General features: G+C 42.4%; 1 protein-coding gene across 1 annotated transcript in view; it reads left to right on the top strand.

Moving 5' to 3' along the window:
* garem (GRB2 associated, regulator of MAPK1) overlaps positions 1-19,916 on the top strand; it is a 317,331-nt gene extending 297,415 nt beyond the window's left edge. Inside the window, exons 4-6 of the mRNA XM_028803470.2 lie at positions 4,760-5,935; positions 13,635-13,801; positions 18,576-19,916. Of these exons, the coding sequence (XP_028659303.1) occupies positions 4,760-5,935; positions 13,635-13,801; positions 18,576-19,485 (2,253 nt within the window). The 3' untranslated portion in view covers positions 19,486-19,916. The remainder of the gene's footprint in view (positions 1-4,759; positions 5,936-13,634; positions 13,802-18,575) is intronic.
* Positions 19,917-25,258: the final 5,342 nt, after the last annotated feature.

Below are 25,258 nucleotides of genomic sequence, written 5' to 3'. Positions count from 1 at the left end.
GGAGGAGAGTTAGCGAACATATTGAGAAGTCCAAAAATATTCATACGAATGTGACACATGAAGAAGGAGCTGGATGACCATCCATGTCTACTACCAACAATAACACTGAGCGTGTCCGTACATTGAATCACTGTATTTTGGATTTTGGCCCCCGGTACAACTTCAGTCCATAAAAAGCGGCTTGCTCTTCTTCTTTGGTGCAGACTTAGAGTGGAGCATCTGTGTTTAATCTGTGAAAGAAGCAAGAGAAACTGACTGATCAAGGTCCAAACTTTACCACTGTGACCACAGACACACAATGTTTCCAGATGTGCGTGGCGAAAGCTGTAGAGCCAACCCCTAGAAAAGTATTACTAAAGTGCAGATAATTATTGACTTTATTGATTTCTGTGGAATATCCAATGAACAGAGGCACCAAGGAACGCAATTATAGAGAGACGTTTGCCGATCAGCCACACCATTAAAACTACTGACAGATGAAGTAGATAGATAGATAGATAGATAGATAGATAGATAGATAGACAGACAGACAGACAGACAGACAGACAGACAGACAGACAGACAGATAGATAGATAGATAGATAGATAGATAGATAGATAGATAGATAGATAGATAGATAGATAGATAGATAGATAGATAGATAGATAGATAGATAGATAGATAGATAGATAGATACTTTATTAATCCCAAGGGGAAATTCACAAACATTACATTACAATAACATTAACAATCTCATTACAATGGCAACTGTCAAGGGGTGGGATATATTAGGCAGCAAGTTCTTGAAGGTGACGTCTTGGAAGCAAGAAAAATGGGCAAGCAACTCTTACAAATTGTAATGGCCACACGATAGGTCTTGTGTGGTGTCTGTTGAATCCAGTGGTTAGTACCTAACAAGAGTGAGGGCAGTCCAAGGAAGGACAACTGGTGACAGTGTCATGGACGCCCAAGGGTCATTGACGTACATGGGGAGCGAAGGCTAGCCCATCTGGTCCAGTCCCATAGAAGAGCTACTATAGCACAAATTGCTGAATGGGTTCATGCTGGCCATAAGAGAAATGTGTCAGAACACACAATGCACTGCAGCTAGTTGCACATGGGGCTGCATAAAAACAGACCAGTCAGAGTGCCCATGTTGACCTCTGTCCACTGCCAAAAGTGCCCACAATGGGCAAGTGAGCGTCAGCACTGGACTGTGGAGTAATGGAAGAAGGTGGCCTGGTCTGACGAATTGTTTTCTTTTAGATCATGTGGACAGCCAGGTGTGTGCAGCGTTTACCTGGGGTGTCTTGAACGAGGAGTTTCAAAGCACTTAAGTCCCAAAATGCACTTCCAATAATGCCCACTAGAGGAGCACTGGAATATTATATTAACACAGGCACTTTGTTGAAGCCCCTCTGGCAGTGTTTACAGCCTGTACTCTTCCTACATATGTCACAACAAGCTTTGCACTCCTGAATATGAAGATTCTCTGCCATTCTTTTGTGTGGATCCCTTCAAGCCCTGCTAGGTTAGATGGAGACCATTGGTGGACAACTATTTTCAGATCATTCCAGAGATTTTTACTTTAGTTGGGTTCAAGTTCAAGCAGTGGCTGGGCCACCCAAGGATATTCCCAGAGTTGCCCCTAAGCCACTATTGTGTTGACTTTGCTGCTGGAAGATAAACCTTCAGCCCAGTCTGAGGGCCAGAGCACACTAGTGTAGGTTTTCTTTATGGATATCTCCGTATTTTGCTCCATTTATCTTTCCATCACCCAAGACTAGTCTCCCTGTTACTGCCTCTGATAAACAACCCCCACAGCATGATGCTGCCACCACTATGCTTCACCACTGGAATGGAATTGCACAACAATCCCAGGTAGCCTCCAGACGTGACAGAATGGAAGCCAAACAGCTCAATCTTGGTTTCATTAGACCAGAGAATCTTGTTTCTCATAGTTTAAGAGTACCTTGGGTGCCTTTTAGAAAACTCCAAGCAGGCTATCATGCGTCATCTGGCCACCCTGCCATAAAGCCCAGATTAGTGAAGTGTTGCAGTTATGGTTCTCCTACTAGAAGTTTCTCCCATTTCCTTGCAGGTTCTTGGTCACCTCTCTTAGAAAAGCCCTTCTCCTCCAATTGCTCTAAAGTTGGCAGCCAACTCTAGGAAGAATCATGGTTTGTATTTCTTGTGGTTCTATTTAATTTAATTATGAAGGCAGTTGTGCTCTTGGGAAACTTCAGTGCTGCAGAAACATTTTGGTAGCCTTCCCCAGATGTGTGCCTCAACAAAATCCTGTCCCAAAGCTCAACAGGCAATTCCTCTGACCTCATGGATTGGTTTTTGCTTTGATACACATTGTCAACTGTGGGACCTCCTATAGGCAGATGTAGTAATCATGGATTGACAACAAGTGGATTTGAGACAAGGTGTACAGTGATGCCCATTAGAATGGGATGCACCAAATTTCAAAGGTTGTGAATACTTGTGTCAAAATTATACTTGAGGTTTTTAATTTTTGTCATTCTGAGGTATTGAGTGTTGTTTGATGTAGTGAGTAAGTGAATTTAAATTATTTTAGCATAAGGCTGCAACATAACAAAATGTCAAAAACGTAAAAGGGCCTGAATACTCTGAGTCCACTGTGAGCGGAGGGTATTCCAGCAAAGGTGTTTGCTTGCTTGTTCATTTATTAAAAACTTGAAATCAATATAAATACTTATAAATTATTAAATATTTTAACTGAGGGCGAGTGGTGTGATTATATACACATCACGGCTCCAGTTATCGAGTGTATTTTAACTGAACACAAAGCTGATTGTGTGACCCTTTACTGATGCTCCTTACCCTGGCCTGGTCTCTTAAGCATTTCTAAGAATACAGCCAGTGCTTTGGTGGTGATTCGTTTTATTTATAGGACCAACGGTGTGGAGCACCAGGTGAAATCAGGTAACTCTCCTCCTTAAAGCCTTTCTAGATACAATCTTAAACGTGTTAATGTAAACTTCCGCTTTCATTTGTAGGCCTCGGGTCACTGACAACCATTTGCAATGACTTCTACAACCCCAAATCAGAAAAAGTTGGGATGGCATGGAAAATGCAAATTCAAAAAAAATAAAATAAAACGCTATGATTCTTAAATGTTCTTTGATTTTTATTTTATTGCAGACAGTATGAACCCAAGGTATTTCATGTTTTGTCTGGTCAGCTTCATTGCATTTGTTAATATATATCCATTCCTGCATTTCAGGCCTTCAACACATTCCAAAAAAATGTTGGGACGGGTGCAGATTAGGGCCAGAAATGAGATAAAATAATTAAATAATGTGATGTGATTTTAAACAGGTGATTGAAATCCTGATTTGGTACAAAAGCAGCATCCACGAAAGGCTGAGGAGCAAAGATGGGCAGAGGATCTCCAGTTTGTCAACAAATGTGTGAGAAAATAATTGAAATGTTTAAAAACAATGCTCCTCGAAGAAAGACTGGAAGGGATTAGCATTTTTCTCCCTTTACAGTGCATAATATTAAAGGATTCAAGGAGGAATTTCATTGTGTAAAGGGGCAAGGGCACAAACCTAAGCTGAATACCCATGCTTCCCGATCCCTCAGGCGTCCCTGCATCAAGAACCATCACTCAATAGCCGATATAACCACATGGGATTACAAGGGATGACTTTGGCAAACCTTTGTCAAGCACTACAATACAGAGTTACACTCCCAAATGCCAATTAAAACCTCACAATGCAAAAATGAAGCCTTTTGTTAACCATGTCCAGAAGCGAGTCAACTTGTCTGGGCTAAGAGGCATCTGGGATGGACCATCACACAGTGGAAACGTGGATTGTGCTCAGAAGACTCAGTATTCCAGAGCTTTTTTGGAAGAACTAAACACCGTATGCTCCGGACCAAAGACGAAAGGGACCATCCAGAAAGTAATCGGCAGCCAGTCTAAAAGCCAGGGTCTGTCATGATGTGGGGTTGTGTCAGTGCATTTGGCAAAGGTCATTTATACTTCTGTGATGACCGCATCAATGCAGAAAAGTACATTGGGATTTTAGAGCAACATATGCTACCTTCAAGACGACATCTTTTCCAGGGACATTTATGGATTTTTCAACAAGACAATGCAAAACCACATTCTGCACACACGCAAGAGGTACTGGACAGGCCTGTCCGCAGTGCTGACGTGTCCCCAGCGGACAATGTGTGGGAATTTGTAAAATGAAAAATATGTTGACCCCATACCGTTGCACACCTTAAGACGTGTTTGGAGGAAGAGTGGGACAAAATAACACCTGAAACGCTTCATCGCTTGGTGTCCTCAGTGCCCAAAACGTCTTGGAATGGCGACATTACAGAATGGTCAATGCTTTACTCTCTCAACATTTTTTAGAATGTGTTGAAGGCCTGAAGTGCAGGAATGGATGTATATTAACAGATTAAATGACGTTGACCAGAAAAAACATGAAATATCTTTCGTTAATGCTGTCTGCAATGAAAAAAAAAATTCAAAGTAAATTTAAGAATCACTGCATTTTGTTTTATTTGCATTTTCCATACCATGCCAACTTTTCCTGATTGATTGCCTTTAGCTGTTTTTAACACCAGGCCATGATATTTTGGATTGTCGTCACTGTTAAGAACAAGTGGTATTATTAATAATGGGAAATATTGCCTGCCTGGTTGCTTTCATACAGTACATATTATTAGGAGAGGGCTATCATCTTTATCCAAATGCTAAAAACAACTTAATTGTTTCCCACTTATTTGCAGGTTGCCTCAGGGGAATGCAACGAAGACACTGAAGTTTACAACATCACACTAAGCACAGGCGATGAACTCACTCTGATGGGACAGGCAGAGATCTTGTACGCCAAAACATCAAAGGAGAAGTCTCGACTCAACACCATCTTTAAGAAGATTGGGAAGCTGAACTCCATCAGCAAGCTGGGCCGAGGCAAGATGCCATGTCTCATCTGTATGAACCACAGGACCAACGAGAGTATCAGTCTACCCTTTCAGTGTAAAGGCCGCTTCAGTACCCGTAGCCCCTTAGAGCTTCAGATGCAAGAAGGAGAGCACACCATTCGCAATATCGTTGAGAAGACTAGGCTCCCGGTCAATGTCACGGTGCCCAGCACACCCCCCCGGAATCAATATGACCTGCATCTCATCCGAGAGGGCCACCGTTATAAATTTGTCAACATTCAGACAAAGACCGTGGTCGTCTGTTGTGTGTTGCGCAGCAACAAAACTTTCCCCACGCATTTTCCTTTGCATTTGACTGTGCCCAAGTTTTGTATTGCCGAGGGCCTGCTCAAAAATGAGGCCTGGTATGACACTATGGTCCACCACTGGTTCAGTTTTTGCCAAGAACAATTTGATATCGATGAGTATTCTAAAGCAGTACGGGATGTAAGGGCGGATTGGAATGAGGACTGCAAAAGTCCAAAGAAGAACAACTCTTGTCCAGGCCATAGTCATATGCCGAGCTCTCTGAGCTACGCACGTGATGAACTGACCCGATCCTTCCACAGACTCTCAGTTTGTGTATATGGAAACAATTTGCATGGGAACAGTGAGGTGAACCTTCAAGGGTGCAAAAACTTTTGTGGGGACTGGGCTGTGCTTCCTCATGATCACTTAAATTACAGTGACTCGGGGGACAGTGGGAGTGATTACCTTTTCCCAGAGGTGACTGAGGAACCAGGGCAGATACTTTCCTCAAAGTCTGATCTCCCTTATGAAGAACTATGGCTGGATCAGTGCATGGGGAAACAGTCTGGCCAGACAATCTTTGGTTCTGTTCCTGAGAAGAACAAAAGCGAAGGCACCAGAGACCCAATTCGGCTAAAGCCAGCTCCTCCGCCTATCTCAAGTCAAACCAGCGCTGCTAAGATATCCGAAATTTCACTACCTCCACCGCCAGTGCCTCCAAAGTCTGAAGCTGTAAGTAATGTAATAAATTTATAAAATCCATTGGTAATATTCCATTAGATATAGCTTGAAAACATTTTATGGGGGCTCTACATTTAAATCATTGCTATAGCCACTAAATAAATCCATTTTGTTGTTTGCAGATGACCTCACTTCCCAAGTAAGCTGTTCACTTTTCTTTTTTGTTGTTTTATAGTTCTTCACGAACTGGTACTAAAACTGTAATCTGTACACATGACCATAATGACCCTATAAACCTCTATACCAGGGGTGGCAAACTCCGGGCCTGGAGGGCTACAGTAGCTGCAGGTTTTCATTCTCACCCTTTTCCTAATCAGCGACCAGTTTTCACTGATAATGAACTCCTTTTCCATTCAATTTAATAGCCTTGATTATAAGGAGTCAGTCCTCTGAATTGATTCGTTTCTTCATTAAATGGCAGCCAAACAGAAATGAGATGTGAAATGAGCCAACAGATGAGCAGCTAAACTGGGGATTCAAACTCCCACCAGTTTCACTCCAACCAATCTCTTAATGAGAAGCCGATTATTTTTGCTGTTCATTAAACTCGTTATTTAATTCTATGGCTTGTTGCTGCTCTCATTCTGCCACAGCAGACATTTCCAAAACTGTTGATTTTGTTTTTTTCTGAGAACATCGTCAAAATGTTTTGGTGGCCTGAGAGATCAGCCTTATTGAGACCTTCACCTTTTCTTATTTTCAGATATTGTGTGATGGGCACAGGTAAGCTGCTCATGTGGCGGTGTGTTTTGTGTCTCATTACTATTTGGCTGCTAATTAAGATAAAAGAAACAACAAAGGGGCCTGAGTCAAGTTAATTAAAACTAAAGAAAAAGAAGTTAATTAGCAACAAAAACTGGTCAATAATGAAGAAGATGGTGTAACAAAGTGCCATATATGTGCCTGACCCGACACAGATTCACACTGGAGGCACATGTATAAAATACTTTAAATAGACTTATTTTCTTCACCTGTGGTGCACGTCTTCCCCGTAATCCACACACACATAACACAGTCCCAAAAGCACCAAGTACACCACACACTTCTTCTCCTGCACCACCATTCCTCCCAGGCAACCTTGTCCTCCTCCACCCAACTCTGGCCGCTGAGTGGTGGTCGCTGGCTCCTTTGATTGGGTACCCAGAAGTGCTCCAGGTGCTTGATTGCCAACATCTGGCTGCACTTCCGGGTGTGGCAAATATGCTGCCCAGACGGGCTCAGGAGTCCCAGCTGCAGCACCCCCTGGCGGCGCCTGCGGAACCCAACAGGGCTGCACAAAACTCCAACCCCCCCATGAAGCCCTGGGGGAGTCCGATGCACCGCTGCAACCCAGGGAGGCTACCATCTAGCGTCCAGGGGGAGATACTGGGTTTTCCCATCCTTGCTTCCCCAGAAGATATGCTGCATGGGCTCCAGCCACCCGTCACAATGGTTAGAATGAAAACCTGCAGCCACTGCAGCCCTCCAGGACCTGAGTGTGACACCCATGCTCTACACACTTCTGCAACTCCAGGCTTGGGGTGCTACCATGGCTGCAGGATTTCGTTCTATCCATTTTTCTTAATCAGTGACCAGCTCCTGCAGCTAATAAATTTCCTTTCTGTTCATTTTAATTGTGGTTTTTCAGACTCTGCCCTCTGAATTGCTTCATTTTAACCTTAAACAGCACCCAAACAGAAATGAGATATGAAGTGAGCCAATAAACGACCACCTAAGTCAGGGCCTCAAACTCCAACCAGTTTCAGTCCCAGCTAGTTTCTTAATTAGACGTTGAGTTTTGTTGTTAATTAAACCCGTCATATATTCCTTTGGTTTGTTGCTATTCTCATCCTACCACTGCAGACATTCCCAAAATGGTTGATTCTCTTTTGTCTTAAGTGCACCATCTCAATGTTTTGGTGGCCTGAGAAGATCAACATTACTGAGATATCTTTATGTATGGTGGACACGGGTTAGTGGGACTTGTTTTGTATCTCATTATTATTGTTTGCCTGCAAATTACAGAAAAAAAGAAGGTGTCTGAGTCTTAAATAGCAAGCCAATTAAAATTAAGGGAAAAGAGTTAATTAGCAACAAAAACTGGTCACTAATTAAGAAAAGAATTAAAAAGAGAACCTGCAGCTCTAGTAGCCCTCCAGGACCAAAGTTGGAGACCCCGCTCTACAGGAACACAATATTTTATAAGTAGAAGTAATGATGAGGCAGGTGTCAGTCAGTCAGTCATTGTCCAACCCGCTATATCCTAACACAGGGTCATGGGGGTCTGCTGGAGCCATTCCCAGCCAGCACAGGGCGCCAGGCAGGAACAGACCCCAGGCAGGGCGCAGAGAGGCAGTTGTCAGATTTTAAAAATGTTAGCACTTTATTTAAATGTAGCATTTTCACTTGATGTCATTTTTACCGAAATGTCTTCCACATAACATTCCTTTGGTAGATTTTAGGCCTTTACTTTTAGTCTTTTAAACATGCAGATTAGCCAGAAACTAGCACAACAGTGCCACCTCTTGGCAGTTTTCTGGAACTGTACACCAGAAGAATAAATTGAGATTATCCGAGGATCTTTCGTTTTCGACTCATTTTGGTGAGAGCAGGCTACTCAACCCAAAACGTTCACCTTTCCAATTCTTCTAATTTCTCCGAATAACTTTGTGTATACTATTTGCCAGTCATTTTAACATTAGCTTTAATTTTAGGGAGTGGTTTTATGCAGATGTATGCTCTTTACTAAATAAAATGTTCAGCCTGCTAATGCACACATTTTCCTTTGACCTTTAACTTTCTGAACTCTCACTTAATGTTCGTCGATGAAGCTCTGTTGGTGTTCCTGTTCACATCATTCTTATTTCATTCGACGGGACCCCAGTACTTCTCACTAGTCTTGGTCTAACACTATAGCTCTTCTGAGGTGTCATTCCTTCATATTAAGGTTACACAATCCATATATTTGACTTTCTTAGTTCATTTTCCATCACCCTTGTTATTTATTTGGGTCTTCTGTCATTTGTTGTAGAGTTCCTAGAGTTCTAGGAATTGGACAGTGGACAGCCTTGCCTTGAGCCTTTTTCCATCTTTATTTCTTCTGTGAAGTTTTCATTTGTCAGGGTCTCACTTGTAATTTCACAATAGCATCCTTTAATCCATTGTGCAAATCTTTCAGAAAAGCCCTTTGTATTTAGAATTCATAAAATGTATGAGTGGTCTAAAACATCAAAGGCCTTCTCCAGATCTAATTTCATCATTGGTATTGGTATTCTTCTTTCTACTGCATATTCCATGAATTAAATAACAGATTTTCTACAATTTTCCACCCTGGAACTACAAGTGGAACTACAGGAATGTAAGGAGTGAAAACGGAATAAAAATATGTATAGCAAAAGGGAAAGCAGCCTTCAATGCAAAATGAAAATTGCCAGCAAACAGAATGGATAGAACACTAAAGAAAAGAGTAATGAAAGGAGTAACCTGGAATGTTGCCTTGTGTGGGGCACAGACATGGACAGTGAGGTAAGGGAATAATAATAGATTGGCAACATCTGAAATGGAAATGTGAGAAGGATGGAAAAGATCAGTTGGATGGATAAATTATCTCATGAAAAAGTGATGGAAAGTATTGGTGAAGAAAGGACCTGAATGCCAGAAACAGTGAGAAGAAGGCAACAAAATTGGATGGGACATATTCTAAGAGGAGATGGTTTGTTGAAATTAGTGCTGGAGGGTAAACTGGAGGGAAAGAAATCAGATGAAAGATGGTAAATCAACAACAGCATTTATTTGTTTAGCACGTTTTCATACAAAATGATGTAGCTCAAAGTGCTTTACAAGATGAAGAAAGAAAAAAGAAAAAAATATAAAAATTAGGCAATAGTAATTAATAAAGAATAAAGTAAGGTCTGATGGCCAGAGAGGACAGAAAAAACAAAAAAAAAACTCCAGAGGGCTGGAGAGGAAAAAATAAAATCTGCAGGGGTTCCGAGTCCACAAGACCACCCAGCACCTACCAGGCATTCAACCTTAACATCAATGATCTCAGTCAGTCCTCATGGTTTTCAGGCTTCACATGGAAGAATTAGACGATGATTGCCGTGTGGACCTCTGGCCTTCAATCCATCAACATAGGGACTGCACGGTGCTCTGATCAGGTGGTGGGGGCACAGATCGCTACCACAGAAAACCAGAAAGTGAACAGCAGAGAAAGTAGGGGTTAGTATGGATTTTGAAGCCATGAAAAAAAATAATAATTAAATTCATATACAGAGTATCAGGGTTACACTAAAATGAAGCTATAAGAAAGCCATGTTGAAGTGATGGTGTTTTCAGCGTTTTTTTTTAAAGTGCTCCACTGTATTAGCCTGGCGAATTTCTATTAATAAGCTATTCCAGATTTTAGGTGCATAACAGCAGAAGGCCACCTCACCACTTCTTTTAAGTTTAGCTCTTGGAATTACAAGCAGACACTCATTTGAAGATCTAAGGCTACGTTTTGGAGTGTAAGGTGACAGGCATTCAGAAATATGGGATGGAGCGAGATTATTTAAGGCTTTGTAAACCATAAGCAGTATTTTAAAGTCAATTCTAAATGACATGGGTAACCAGTATAGTGACATTAAAACTGGAGAGATGTGCTTGGATTTTCTTTTCCTAGTTAAGATTCTGGCAGGCTACATTCTGCACTCGTTGCAATCGATTGATGTCTTTTTTGGGTAGTCCTGAGAGGAGTATGTTGCAGTAATCTAGTCGACTAAAAACAAAAGCGTACCAAGAAATGAAAAGAACAGAAAACAGAGGACAATAGAGGATCTGCAATCGAAAGACTTGCCTTATGGCAGATAACTAAAGAAGAAGAACAAATTACACACACCTGGACTTTATCTACAATTTCTTCTCACTTTGTCTTTATTCTGTCAGCCATAATTCTGCCCCAAATCTTTTAATCTACACACAATAAGGTGATTTGTCTCTAGTACTGCACTTCATTTAGATTTCCTTTTTTTGGGGGAGGATTAAAGTTATAGTCCCCTTTTTTTCCAAATGATCAGGATGTGATTCCTGCATGTTTTTTCTCCATCAGTTTAAAAGGTTAAAATTTGGCACAATTTTATCAAGCTGTCACTGAAAGCATCTTCACTTTCTCCAGTACAGTCTGGTATGGCAATACATCTGCTCACTCAAAACATAAACTGCAGCAGTCAGGCGGCAGAAAAGATTGTAGGCCTGAAACTGAACTCCACTAAAGTCCTGTATGCATCATGGGTAAGGAAACGTGCCGGAAATATAACAACTACACTCGCCCAGTTATTACTGTGTAAAAAATATCGCCGGTCACTAAAAGCAAGAACTGCTAGACATATAAGCAGTTTCATTCCTACTGCAGACCCTCTGGTTAAACACAGTCTCTGATTCAGCTGTCTTTCCATGATTTCTAAACTCCTCAATCCAATCTAAGTTATGTTTATTTTGTATTTATATTATCAAGGGCATATTTGATATACAGCTGGGCAGGAGTGCGACTCTGTAATTATTATATTGTTTTATATGTGTGTGTTTTCTGCAATTTATTTTCCACTGCTACTATATATAAAGTTGTGATGGTGTAATGTATTATATATTGTGCCATTTAATTTAATTTATGTGTATGGATAAAACAGCAAATATTTTGTTAGCAACTATATTGCCAAACAGTAAAGTTCAAGTTCGGAAGTTCATTTACATTGATTATAACTTCTATTAGGTCTTTAACAGAATAACAGAAGGTCTGGTAAAATTCTGTTGGGAGGCCATCAAAACCTGGGGTTTTGTTTTTAGGACTTTTTTGTAGAGTTTCTTTCATCTCTTTCTGCTCTCTCCTTCTTTCCAACCTATTCCCAGGGGTCTTTTTTCATTCCTTTCCACATCTCCCCCCCCCCCGACTCTTTTCTTCCTATTATTGATTTATTTCTTGTGCAATTCTACAAATCACTTTCTAAAACTACACAAAACCCGCAACATTTGAAAAGAATAAGTTTACTACTTTTCTTGAACTTTCTTTCCACATGTCAAAGTTGTGCGGTCCCAGGGAACTGTATGCAACTTTTTCCCCAGAACAAGGATGTTCCATCCAACCATCCATATTCCAACCCGCTGAATCTGAACACAGGGTCACGGGGGTCTGCTGGAGCCAATCCCAGCCAACACAGGGCACAAGGCAGGAACCAATCCCAGGCAGGGTGGCAGCCCACCGCAGACAAGGATGTTCCTTTATAGAAAATATCTTACTTTTCGCATATTTATTTAGTTATATAACAAACCCTTTTTATTTATTTACAGTCTTATATCTGCTCATGCTCCCAACCCTATACGAGGGGGTACCCAAAAATAACCGGAATCTATACCTGGCGTGCAATCTCAACTTAGTTGCAAATTTCGCCAATAGGTGTAGCATACTTACAGTATTCTGTGGCAGTATGCCAAGTGCCGTTGCTCTGTATTGTTCGTACGGCATTCCCTGTCAGTTTTTCTTGGTGCTTATTAAAAGTGCTCTGCGATTTTTGTGATGGGTGATCATAAAGAATAGCGAGTCTGCGTTAAATTTAGTTTTCTCTTAGGGAAAACAGCTACTGAAACTGTAGTCATGCTTGAAACTGCTTTTAAAGATGAAGCTTTGAGTAAAACACAGGTCTACAAGTGGTTTTCGCATTTCAAACGCAGGGAAATGTCAGTTGAAGACCAACCAAGATATGGCCAACCTTCCACAATTAGGAATGATGAAAATCTTGGAAGAAGTTTGCAATGCAATTTACGAAGATCGTCATTGGACTATTGAAGAGATTTCTGAATTGACTTGTGTGTCTTGGAGTTTTTGCCACCCTCCCTACTCGCCTGATCTTGCGCCGTACAGCTTTTTCTTGTTCCCGCGTATGAAAAAAGAACTCAAAGGAAAGTGTTTTTGTACCATGGAGGAAGTCAAAGAAAAATCGCTGCAGGCATTGGACAACATTCCACTTCAGCAATTCTAAAAATGTTTCCACCAGTGGGAAAACCATTGGGACAAGTGCATTCATTCACATGGAGAGTATTTTGAAGGAGACTAAAGTTTCAGTAAGTAAAAATTATTAAAACAATTTTTTTTTAATTCCGGTTATTTTTGGGTACCCACTCGTATATTAATCCTAGTAATAAAACACTTTCTCATCTCTGTGACCCACACTTTCCATCCTCTATTCCACATCAACCCATAAGTTCCTTCCCCCTCTCCTTGGCCGCTGCAAATCCCATTTTCTCAGTATCTCTCTTCCCAATAGCTCTTTCGACACCCCAGAGTTCACCCATTCGTCTTTTGAGCTACATCATGCTTGATCAGTTCTCATCACACTTTTCAATTTACAGTTTTATCCAAATGATTATAGCTGTTCATTCTGAGTGAGATTAACATAAGGCAGGCACCTAATGGCAGCAGGGCCCAAGATGGTTTGTACATTTGTTTAAAGGAAAGAAATCTACTGGATATGTTTCAAAGTAAGTTAAATGTGCTAACGTGACATCCAAAATATTAATATTGTAATATTAAAATATTACAGATGGATATGTAAGCCCCCAAAATATGGTCATTTTAAGTTTTACCTTAAATGGTATGCCATGAAAACAACCCCCCAGTGAGCTAATTGTGTTGCGTGTATGTAGACTGGTGTCATTCCGTTTGCTGTTTTCTTTACAGGTTAAAGAAGAATGCCGACTGCTGAATGCTCCACCTGTGCCCCCTCGCAGCTCTAAGCCCTCTTCCACAAGTCCGTCTGTCCCCGCACGAACTGTTAAGCTCAGGAAGCAGCAGACACGTTCTCCTAGCCCTACTCTGTCGTATTATTCTTCAGGACTTCATAACATGTAAGTGTCTCTGAGTTTGGATCAGTTCAATTCTTTAAGAATGTAAAACTGCACATTATGAACATTTGGACATGCAGGATGTATACAAAGCATTCATTCAATTCCTAAGATAGAGGGGACTGATCTAACTCACTCACCCACTCCTCTCCCTTAAGGTGCCATTAACATTTCAGTCATCGCACCCGCCCGTTGCTTTATTGCCTCATGGTACAAACTTCCCCTGAACTATGAACAACTGTTTTTTGAAAACTTTGGAGTATGTCATTTAATAATTGTTTCCATGATAAAGCAAAAGCTTCACGGTCAAGAAGATGGGGTTGGCTAGCACTAATACATGATGATTTAGTCCTTCTAAGTTTAGCCAGCAGAACGGGGCAGATTGCAGGTTGGCGTTGCTCAGTCCCAGCCTCACTCTTTCTCACTGCCGACGGTGCGTTCATGCATCAGTCAGATTGTCACGTGTCCTGCTTGTGGATTTTTTTTTTACACTCACCATGGAAAATTTTGTGTTATGTGTGACCCTCACCCACATCAAAGTGCCCAAAGCAAAGACCTTTATTAAGACTACTAAAGAGAACTAAAGTAATTTATTAAACATAAAGTAAGGATTAGGGACGAGTAATGTGGGAGAACACAGAAGTACTATAAGGGCACCAGAGAGTCTCACTCACTTCTGTACCGCCCTGATCTCTGACTCGCTCAGACCCTTTGTCACTTCTTGTCATTAGCCGCAACATCCTCCTTGCCATGTTGAGCCTTTGGCTGCCAGTCCAGGGCTTTGTTTTTGCTCACTCCAAGAGCCATGTCTGGAACAATCCACAAAATACGTCCATGGTCAGGAATACTTCCCCAGAAACTGTCAACTTCCCTCCAGAGTTCCCTCTGGTCTTCCAAGATCTCTCTATGGCCCTGAGCCTTTGTGTATGTAAAGCACAGCTCCTTCCCCACCCACCTTTTCCTCTCTGGCCTCAGCTTCTCAATGGGAAACACAGGAAACCCTTCCACCTTCTGGCCTGTTTTCCCCCCAAACCTTTTGAGAATTAAAATGCCCCACAGTAACAGGTTGTGGGGCATTTAGACATCAATAGCGTAACAGTGACCTTTCCTTAAAATATTGTTGAGGCATTTCCTTGTATTTAGGCCTGTAGCCCTTGGGAAGTGAAGCTCTCTAGACCTTCATTTTGACACATTGTGGGTCCTCCTCTGGCTCTTACAGTTTTCTTCTTTGTGCCCTTTTCCCATGGCACTTCTTTTACCAGGCTAGTGCTCAATCACACAGTTAATGGATATGTTGTACATGGCACATCTAAATCTAAACAAGCTGTTTTGCACAACAATTCAGTACAACAAGTAGTATGGACATTAGTCAATAAGTAATGGCAGTAGCGTTAAAAGTAAAGTCAATGAGGCCAAACAGAGCAAAGTTGTCATTTTAGTCAAAGAAAGAAAAGAGAAAAAAAAAACTTTGAAAAGCCTAAGAATGGCCAGACAATAATTCATATGAGAAGCAAAGAATCATGGACATGTATTTATCTGATCGCTGGCAGACCCTCCTGATAATAAGTTGGTTTTTTTTTTTCATTTAGGAATAAATCATTCATTCAAGCCCATTAGAGGAGGGGATTGATCTTACTTACTCCGCCACTCCTCTCCCTAAAGGGTACATTACCACTTAAGTCATCCCACCCGTTGATTTATGGCATCCATGTACAGGCTTCCCCTCAATTATGAGGCCTGAGTTGCCTCGAAAGCTTGCATACTGTAATCTTTTTAGTTAGCCAATAAAAGGTGTCATTTTGCTTGACTTCTCACCACATTCATAATGGCTAACACGGTACAACACCCAAGTACTACAAAGATTCACAAGAAAGACATTTCATAATTTTTTGTAATATGCACTACATTGAAGCTGAATTACTACATTTACATTTACAATCATTTGCTTAGCAGATGATTTTAGCCAAAACGACTAACAACATAATCAAGTGAATATCAGTCTGGGGACTGTTTGGGAACAAGAACAAGTGTTACAGGACCAGATTACAGAATCGAATACCACAAGTGAGGAGCACAGAATAAAACACAAGCGAGTTACAATTCAAACCTAACAGCTCAGCTCAGTTAGACAGAAATTCCCCGAACAGGAGGGTCTTCAGACAGAAGTCGCAATGGAGGTGGGCAGCTCGTTCCAGCAGCCAGGAGCTAGAGATGAAGAATCTGGACTGAGATGTAATGCTACTCAGAGGTGGCATCGGCAGACCTGAGTGGTTAAGAAGGAGCATAGCACCTGGCAAAGATCTTGATTATCATTCCAAGTAATGATCCATTAAAAAGAAGCAATAATATGAAATAAATATCTACTGTATGTGCATCTTTTCCACACTTTTTCAAACTGTCATTTTAGAGTCCTGCCCAGGACTGTGGTGTCGCTACACAAAACCTTCGACTTGACCTCCTCCATTTCTGGTACCACCAACTCCGACTCCAGCTCTTGTGTTTGTAATCAGACTAATATATTTACTATGCTGATGAAAAGCACACAACGTACAAGATACAAGGCCTTTCATCACTGCCAGCGTGAATCATCAGGGTACTTTATGGCAGTGGTCCCCAACCTTTTTGACAGCAAGGACCACTTTATTAGATGCAAATTTTTCCACGGACCGGTCGGGGGGGGGGAGTGGGGGGGGGCAGTTTTATACACAATTTACATAACATTTCTATTATTATTAAGTTATTAAGCAGTTCGCATACGTTTGCAACCCGAGATTTTTCTTCTTTTTTTGCATATAACAAAGACATATGCCTTGCATTTGCCATTCCTACAGATTGCACATCACAAACATTAACACTGTTATAGTTTTTTTCGTGTCTGCCGTTTCTATAGGAGGGTGACAATGAGTTAAACTCCAATGGATGTTTTTCAGATGTTGACAAGAAATAAGCAAAAGGTATCACTGAAAACCACAGAAAACAAAAACAGCAAAAAAAAAAACAGTACGAGGAAAGTTCAAAGAAAGAATTTTTTTTACAATGTTTCTGTTTGGAGATCGTTGTTTAGCCTAAATGTGTACAACTGAGCAGAGGCCACGGATCTAACTGCTCTGTGGATGATTCATTCAAGCATTTCAAGGTCACCTCGTTGTAATGAAAGCATCTGTTGAATGTACTTCGTAGTAACGAGATTTCTATAGACTCGTGTCATATGGGGAAACTGTCGGGACCGTAACAATACTTTGTTGTAATAGTCTCTCACCTCGGTCTCTCTCCTCTCCCTGTGCCGCTGCAAAGCCCCGCCCACCAAGCGTTCTGAAAAGTCTGAGTGAGTCTCCTTTGCCGGCAGTTCTCTCGCGGCCCGGCTGTCAGATGGCTGCGGCCCGGTAGTGGGTCACGGACCGGTGGCTGGGGACCCCTGCTTTATGGTACTCTGACCTTTTCAAGTTGGGGTTTAAAGGCTGTAGAAAAGTCCTTGTGGCTTACAAACACCAAGTAACAGTAAACCTAAGACGAAACTTACACAGTCAAAAAGAAGCTATAGTTTTATCAAAAGTCTAGAAGAAAAAAATAGTTTAATAAAATCAGTATATGTGATTTAGGAAATTTTAGCACATTATATTCCTATTTACATTTAGTCAGACTTGTAGCGGAGTTTGTACATTTTTAACTCAATCATTGCTCCCGACTTCACAGCCCAAGGAACTGGTTATTGACTTTGGCCGCACCAAAGAGTCTCTATATCCGGTCACTAGTCAAGAGATGGATGTAGATGTGGTCCACTCCTACCTGGGGGTCCACATTAATGACAGGCTGGACTGGTCTCAGAACACTATATAAGTAATAGACTGCATTCCTTTAATGTGGGAAATGACATCATGCCCATCTTCTATAACTCTTTGTGATTGTCTACGCTGTGGTGTGCTGGGCTGGCAAAGAGGCCCACCAAATTAACAAGCTAATTTAAAGGGCAGGCTCAGTTATAGGATGCACTCGGGACCTCCTGGAGGTCGTAGCAAAGGAGGGAATTAAAACAAAACTGAGTGCCATTATGAACAATGCTGCACATCCTCTCTCTGACACACTGAGGACTTTGAGCCAATAAATCATTTGGCAGAAATGTGTCAAGAAATGTTACTGGGGGTCCTTCATACCAACAGCAATATGTCTGTAGAATGCCGCACTGTTACTGTGACAGCCAAGTCAAAGTTGTCTTTGTTTTTTGTTTTCTTGCTTTTTTGTCATACTGGTGTGTGTGTTTATATTTTATTTATTTGTTTATTTAAAGAGCTTGTGTAAAAAGCCAGATTTCCTCCTGGGGAAAAGTAAAGTCCTATCTGTCTATTTTACATGCCATTGTCTAACCCACTCAATCCAGACCAGGGTTGCGGAATGAGACTTCATCCCAGCTAGCATAGGGCACAAGGCAGGAACAAACTCTGGACAGGATGCCAGTCCATCACAGGGCAAACACACCCACACACACACACCTCCAGAGCCAATTTAGTGTCGCCAGTTCTCTTAACCTGCATGCCTTTGCACAGTGGCAGCACCCAGAGGAGGCCCACGCAGACACGGGGAGAACATGCAAACTCCATGCAGGAAGGGCCTGAACCCTGGTCTTCTTACTGTGAGGCAGCAGCAGTCCTACTACTGCGCCACCCCAGCACTGCTAGTTCAATCACTAAATGGTGTTCTTGGGTGCCAGTGTCCAGAAGTCCAGCCATTACTGTGACTGATTTTCTTAGCTTTACTGTTTTTTTTCTTTTTTTTTCTGTAGTATTGTCACAGAGGGTGACGCACCCCAGTCAGCTGAACAGAATCCCGTCTGCTACCCATGCAACTGGATGAAGCCTGAAATGACGGAGAGTGAGCAGAAGTCACCATTTGGAAGCCCTACCCTTGACAGCCTTTCTTCCAGATCATCCTGGCCCAACACGTTTTGTGGAGCAACAGACTGCGATGGTACTAATGATTTCTCCTCCGTTCAGTGTCGAAGTTATTACAGCTACCCTCGGCAAAAAACACCCGGTACCCCAAAAGCCAATAATCCAGCTCCTTTTGATTTTTCGGGAATCGAGTCTCTGGAAGAGCGCCTTTCTCCGCCAGCACAAGATGGAGCAGCGAGTGTTATCCCAGGCTGTCCCAAATCTGCAAGTTGCTCACTTGATTTGTTCCCCGAGAAACCTTTATCAGACAGTACCGCCAAACAAAGTCAGTCGTGCCCAACGTTGCCTCCACGAGTTCCCAAACTGAAAGAGGAGAAACCGTTCAGTGAAGGACAACCCTTGCCAACCCTTGCCATTGATGGAGCAGAAGAAACTCTGTCTTACTCGTCCGATGTACTGAAGGATAACGGTCTCGGTAATAAGGGCGCGCCCGAAATCTTTTCAATCTCATACCCCTTTTCGTCCCCCTTGCACCTTCAGTTAGCCCCTAGATCATGTGGAGACGGCTCACCCTGGCAGCCTCCCTCGGACTTGTCAGGCTTGTCCATCGAAGAGGTGTCGAAATCTCTTCGCTTTATCGGCCTCTCCGAAGATGTCGTGTCTTTGTTCTTCACGGAAAAGATTGACGGCAATTTGCTTGTCCAGCTTACTGAAGAAATTCTGTCTGAGGACTTTAAGCTGAGCAAACTTCAAGTTAAAAAACTCCTGCAGTTCATCAGTGGCTGGAGGCCGAAAATGTAACCACATAATAAACAGTTTCTTTTTTTTTACAGAAGATAACAAGTAAATAAATACATGCTGCAAATGCTGAGTTTCTGTCAGCTTTCAGTGTTGCACTAAACTACTTTGTATTACGAAAACCTGAAAATGGTGCAAAGGTACAAGTCTATGCAGAATCGGCTCCGGCTCTTTGGAACTGCTTGGAAGACAAGTGTCAGTATCTGATAAGTGTGCCTTGCACATAACTGGAAAATTGGGAACACGAGGCATTCTTTACATTAGGAACTAATAATATGTGTACCCCAGGTAACAAAAAAATAAAGAGTTGTATTTGTTAGACACAACCAAAGCTTTGTACAAAGGAAAACTGTTTTTGTTTTTTTTTCCTCCTGGGAAAATTACCCATAATTTGCATAATTTCTTAGGTTAAAAAAATAAACATGAAGAAAGAAGTCGACTACTGATGCGTTTCTTTGATTCACAATAGTTCAGATTACACAAAGTGAATATAACGTATTTCTAGCTCTTGGAACTGGTTGTAGCCGTGAAGAGAGGAGCTTGTGTGGCCGTTACCTGCCATAGGCCTGCATCCTTCTTTATGTGGTAAACAGGATTAGAAGCCTTTATCGTCATTATACCGTGTATAATTTAATCATACAGCAACTACCCCTTCAGATGCAACGAGAAACAATCAATCATTTTACACAGTAACTATGAAAGTACTACACATAAAACTACTAAATAAAAAGTATATAAAAAAGCTAGCTGTGTGTGCTGTGATGGATGGCCGTGAATCGTGCCCTGTCAGAAAGCCTGGAGACGTGAAGGGACAGCCACCCTGGGTTGCGTCGGGAAACCCAAACCTGTTGGGGTCCGTGGCCACCACCATGGGGCACCTTGTCATGCAGCACCTCCGCCACACCCAGGGGTGCTGCCAGAGAAGGAGCTGAATTCACGTGCAGCACTTCCGCTGGATGTTAATCGGAGAGCACTCCCGGGTGCAGGATAAAGAAGGCCACCACACTGCACTCGGGAGCCGGAGTCGGGTGGAAGAGGACGGAGCTTGTGAGTGAGGATTTGGAGGCAGCAGAAGAGAAAGCGGAAGGAACTTTATTATTGCTATTTTGTGCACTGTGGTGTGGCCCTGTAAATAAACACGTGTGTTTTGGGACATTCTGTGTCTGCCTGTTTGTGTCCGGGTCCGAATATTCCACAGTGGTCTTCAGGACAAAAAACAACCCAAAGACTCCTTAGCAGTTTTACTAAATTAGTGTACTTGGAGAGGCGTCAGCTAACACTTAAGAATGACCCAGTGCAGAGGACGTGGACCCACCTGTGCTTCCTGACCCACTGGATTTCATAAGAAGACACTGGTGATGCCAATTTTTAGCCATATTGCTGGCATAGGAGTCCTATTAATCTTTGTCTCAAGAAAATACCTCCAGATAGACCATGTTTTTAGTGAGAACTTCAAGCCTTGCCCTCTGTCGCTGAGGTGTTTCACTTGCACGTTGTTGAGCCGCGGCGTTTGCTTCGTTTCGTTGTGTCTCTTCATCTGTGTCATTAGCATGACGTCGTAGTGGTGCAGCAGCGTTTGCCGTACACAGATCTTTTGTAGTGAGAAGTGAGGTGCAGGCAAGCGGAGAAAATTTAAAGTGCATGTATGTGCCATCTTGTGGCTGCAGTTGAGCGTGAGCTCCACACACACACACAGGTCTTTTGTTTATATGTGTCTAATCCATCCATCCATTATCCAACCCGCTATATCCTAACTACAGGGTCACAGGGGTCTGCTGGAGCCAATCCTAGCCAACAAAGGGTGCAAGGCAGGAAACAAACCCCAGGCAGGGCGCCAGCCCACCGCAGGGCATATGTGTCTAATAGTAATGTTTAACAAGTAAAATAATTCAATGAAAACGTAACAATGCGGTAGGGTAGGCAGTAATGCCAGACTAGAACTATTAATGCTAATGCTAATATTGCACAATAAATTTACAATGATACAGTTATTACACAATGCTAATACAGTGGAACCTCGGTTTGCGAGTAACTTGGTTTACGAGTGTTTTGCAAGACGAGCTAAAATTTTTAATAAATTTTGACTTGATAAACGAGCGAGGTCTTGCAATACAAGTAGTATGTATACGCTTTGTCTGCTGAGCGTCATGTGATCACAACTGAGCTGATGGTTCTTCTCTCGCTGCGGGATTGTGGGTAATCGCCTCCTATTCTCCGTCTGAGTCGGCGTGCCTCACTCATATAGTCAACATCCGTACGAGCGTATACTGTTTACTACATCATTGTGTCTGTGTGTGTGTGCACTGTGACGTGCAAGTCCCCGTCTTACACCACCAGCTTTATTCAGCTTGAAACAGGAACAGCGCGGTTATTTATTGTAGCGGGATCTGCCACTCTCCTATACACAGACACAGCAGTCAGGCAGGGCCGTGGCCAAGTAGTACTGTGCCCTGCAGATTTATAATGTTCCTTGTTCCTTATATCACCCATCGACAGCAGGCGCTTATAGCGTGTCCGCGATCTTTACGGATTCGCTTTTACAGCGAACTGCTACAGCGCTGGGAGTCTGCGATTGCTTTGGGACGCTCTTCCGCGTGTCGTCCCGTTGGGTGGAATCCCACAAGAGTTTAGAAACTCACACCAGCCATGATTCTTTTCAAAGGTAAAGTGCAGGTTAATTTGTTTTGTGTATTTTTACTTTATATTTTGTATTAATCATTTTTATATGAATAGTTTTGGGTTGTGGAACAAATCATCTGAGTTTCCATTATTTGTTAAGGGGAAATTCACTTTGATATACGAGTGCTTTGGACTACGAGCTCGTTTCCAGAACGATTTATGCTCGCAAACCGAGGTTCCACTGTAATGTCAAATATTGCACATAGAACAAATAGAGCAAGTATTACACTAGACTGTGATTACTACACTGAGAATTCTTGCACATCCAGAGAAAAGCTGAGTGGGTGTAGAGAGAGACAAAGCAGACAGAGGGACAGACACAGAGACACAGAAAGAGATGCTCAGGGCATATTGAGATTCCATGTTTGTTATGGCTCCAGGAAAGCAGTGGCCCCTGAGTCTCTTTGATTTGATGGGCCTGTAGTGCCTACCAGAGGGCCGAACAGGTGAAAACCAGGATGTGAGGGGTCCTTCAAAATGTTTTTTTTTTCTTTGCCCTGCCAAGGCAGTGGGAAGTATACAAGTCTTGTAAGGAGGGCAGAGATCAGCCGACAGTCTTCTGAGCTGCACTGATGACATTTCAAAAGCCCCCTCCCGTCTGCGACAGTGCAGCTTCTGTACCACTCCGTCATGCAGTATGTCAGCACACTCTCTATGGAGGGTCGGTAAACGTTCACCAGCACCTTTTGATCCAGATGATTCTTCCTAAGCAGTCTCGGGAAGTGAAGTCGCTGCTGTGCCTTTTAAAAGACCGCTTTGGTGTTTGCAGTCCAAAACAGGTCAGAAAAGATGAAGGTATGGAAGAATTTGAAGGCTGGGACCCTCTCCACACGATTGCCGTTAATGTAGAGGGGGGTCCAGGTCTGCGCTGTTTCCTGAAGTCAAAGATGATTTCCTTTGTTTCCATGGTGCTCAGTGTCAGGTTATTTGCTGAGCTCCAAACTGACAATTTCAGGATCTCCCCTCTGTGATGAGACCAGCCACCGTAGAGTCATCTGCAAATCTGATGATGGTGTTAGTAGGGTGGGCCGGACTGCAGTCATGGGTTTAGAGAGCAAACAGCAATGGACTCAGCATGTAGCCTTGTGGAGAACTGGTGATGAGTAAGCAAGTTGAGGAAAAGTGGGGGCTGAGTTTCACCATCTGAGGGCGGTTGATGGGAAAGTCCTCTATCCAGGCGCAGAAGGTGGGGTGAGACCTAGTTTAGATCGTTTACTGACTGGAGTGTCCAGAATAATTGTATTAAAAGCGGAGCCACAGTCATCATCCTATAGTCAGCATCCTCACATGGCTCCCGTGAGGCACCTCAGTGCAGTGTGGAGAGCTATGGCTATGGCATCTTCAGTGCACTGGTTTACATAATCTCCTTATGTTGGGCCTTTTACAAGACATAACAGGGCACACATTAGGGTGGTCCTATCAATTTACAGAGTTTTAACTGCGATTTGTTTAACAGAGAAACCAAGACACCAGCCAGCCTGGTCCGACACGCTCACCCCTCTCACAGAGACACACCACACTGAGCTAATGTGCTGACCTGAAGGTCAGATGTAAACATGTTAAGAATAAGGACCAAGAGATGAGATGTAGTTGAGAGTCATGGTAGAGGTTGTTAAGCAGGGGTGCATTGATCAAAAACAGAAGAAGACAGAGAACAACACAGTGAAGAACGAGAGAGTTTTGCAAGTGTCTCCCAAAGCCTTTTGTTATCCAAAATTTAACAGACAAGTTTAAAGTACTTCTTTGTTGGCTTCTCCCAATCATGCACATTAGGAAAGCATAGACTGACTTTAACCAGTATCATTCCTTCCTTGTACAGAATGGATTGCTCAATACCAACCAGTCCAGCTTCAAGAGGAACCACTCAACTGAGACAGCTCTACTAACGGTGGTCAACCAGCTACGTCTGGATAGAGCTACCAACGTGTCATTGGTCCTGATCCTTCTAGATCTCTCTTCTGCCTCTGACACAGCCCACCATGACATCTTTCCTGCCCACCTCTCTGACCTTGGCATCACTGGGACTGCTCTCAGATGGTCTGAGTCCTACATCTTGGGCAGATCCTACAGCGTTTCCTGGTGAGGCGAGTTGTCAGAGACACACCAGACATGCACAGGTGTACCCCAAAGATCGGTGCTGTGCCCTCTACTCTTCTCTCTTTACCCCACCTTGCTGGGCTAATTATATGAGTGTGTGGTCTAAGATAAGTAAAGAATACTGAAAAACAATTAGTAATTTACACAAAAAATCCGCTAGATGTCAGTATTATTCACAAAAACCTCTAGACTGGTCCACAGTATGGAGATGTCAAAGGAACAAACGATACCAACAGCTTCTAATAAAGCATTACATAAACATTGGAAGATGAAATACAACTGATAGAAACATTATTGTCATTATCAGAACACTGAGGCAAACATTTTTATTACAGAAATGCTAATCATTGCGCTTTAAGGAATTTGACATCTTAAATGTATAACAAACGGGACATGCAAGATAAATACAAATAAACTTACTTTTTTATCCTTACACACTTTCGTGTCGATTCTGTGCAACACAAACTCCTACTTAATGTAAAATATTACAACTCGCATAGATCGCGGCTGCATGCATATCTCTCAACAACACACACCCAGAATAAAACGCACTGGGACGTGCACTCCGATTGGCGCTGCCTTAAATGTCGCGCCTTAACTGGCGTTCCCCCAGCAGCCCCTGGTGCAGTAACCCCACGGCCTGATGGGAGTTGAAGTCTTTTCAAGAAGAGCGGTTCGATCCAGAGAAGCCTTCATTTGATTCACACTTTGGCTGCAGGTTTGTATTCATCCCAATTTCTTAATTGGAAGCAAATTACTACTGAAACTCTTAATAGCTTAGATATCATTTTTGCTTCATATCAAGTAACATATTTATTTTATTTCAAAATAATTTACTGCTTTTTTTAAGTCATAAACAGCTGAACTCCTCGTTTTTAATTGCTTCTGGAGTCTGTGATCAGCTGTTAATAAACAATGCGATACAAAAGACAAATGAGCCAACACCTAACCATCTGAGCTGATCCCAGTTACAGCTGCTGCATGGTGATCATGACTTATC

The sequence above is a fragment of the Erpetoichthys calabaricus genome, chromosome 6 (genome assembly GCF_900747795.2).
Source record: "Erpetoichthys calabaricus chromosome 6, fErpCal1.3, whole genome shotgun sequence".
Classification (NCBI taxonomy): Eukaryota; Metazoa; Chordata; class Cladistia; order Polypteriformes; family Polypteridae; genus Erpetoichthys; species Erpetoichthys calabaricus.
Note: the sequence above shows the minus strand (reverse complement) of the source record. Positions and strands in the feature narration are given on the sequence as shown.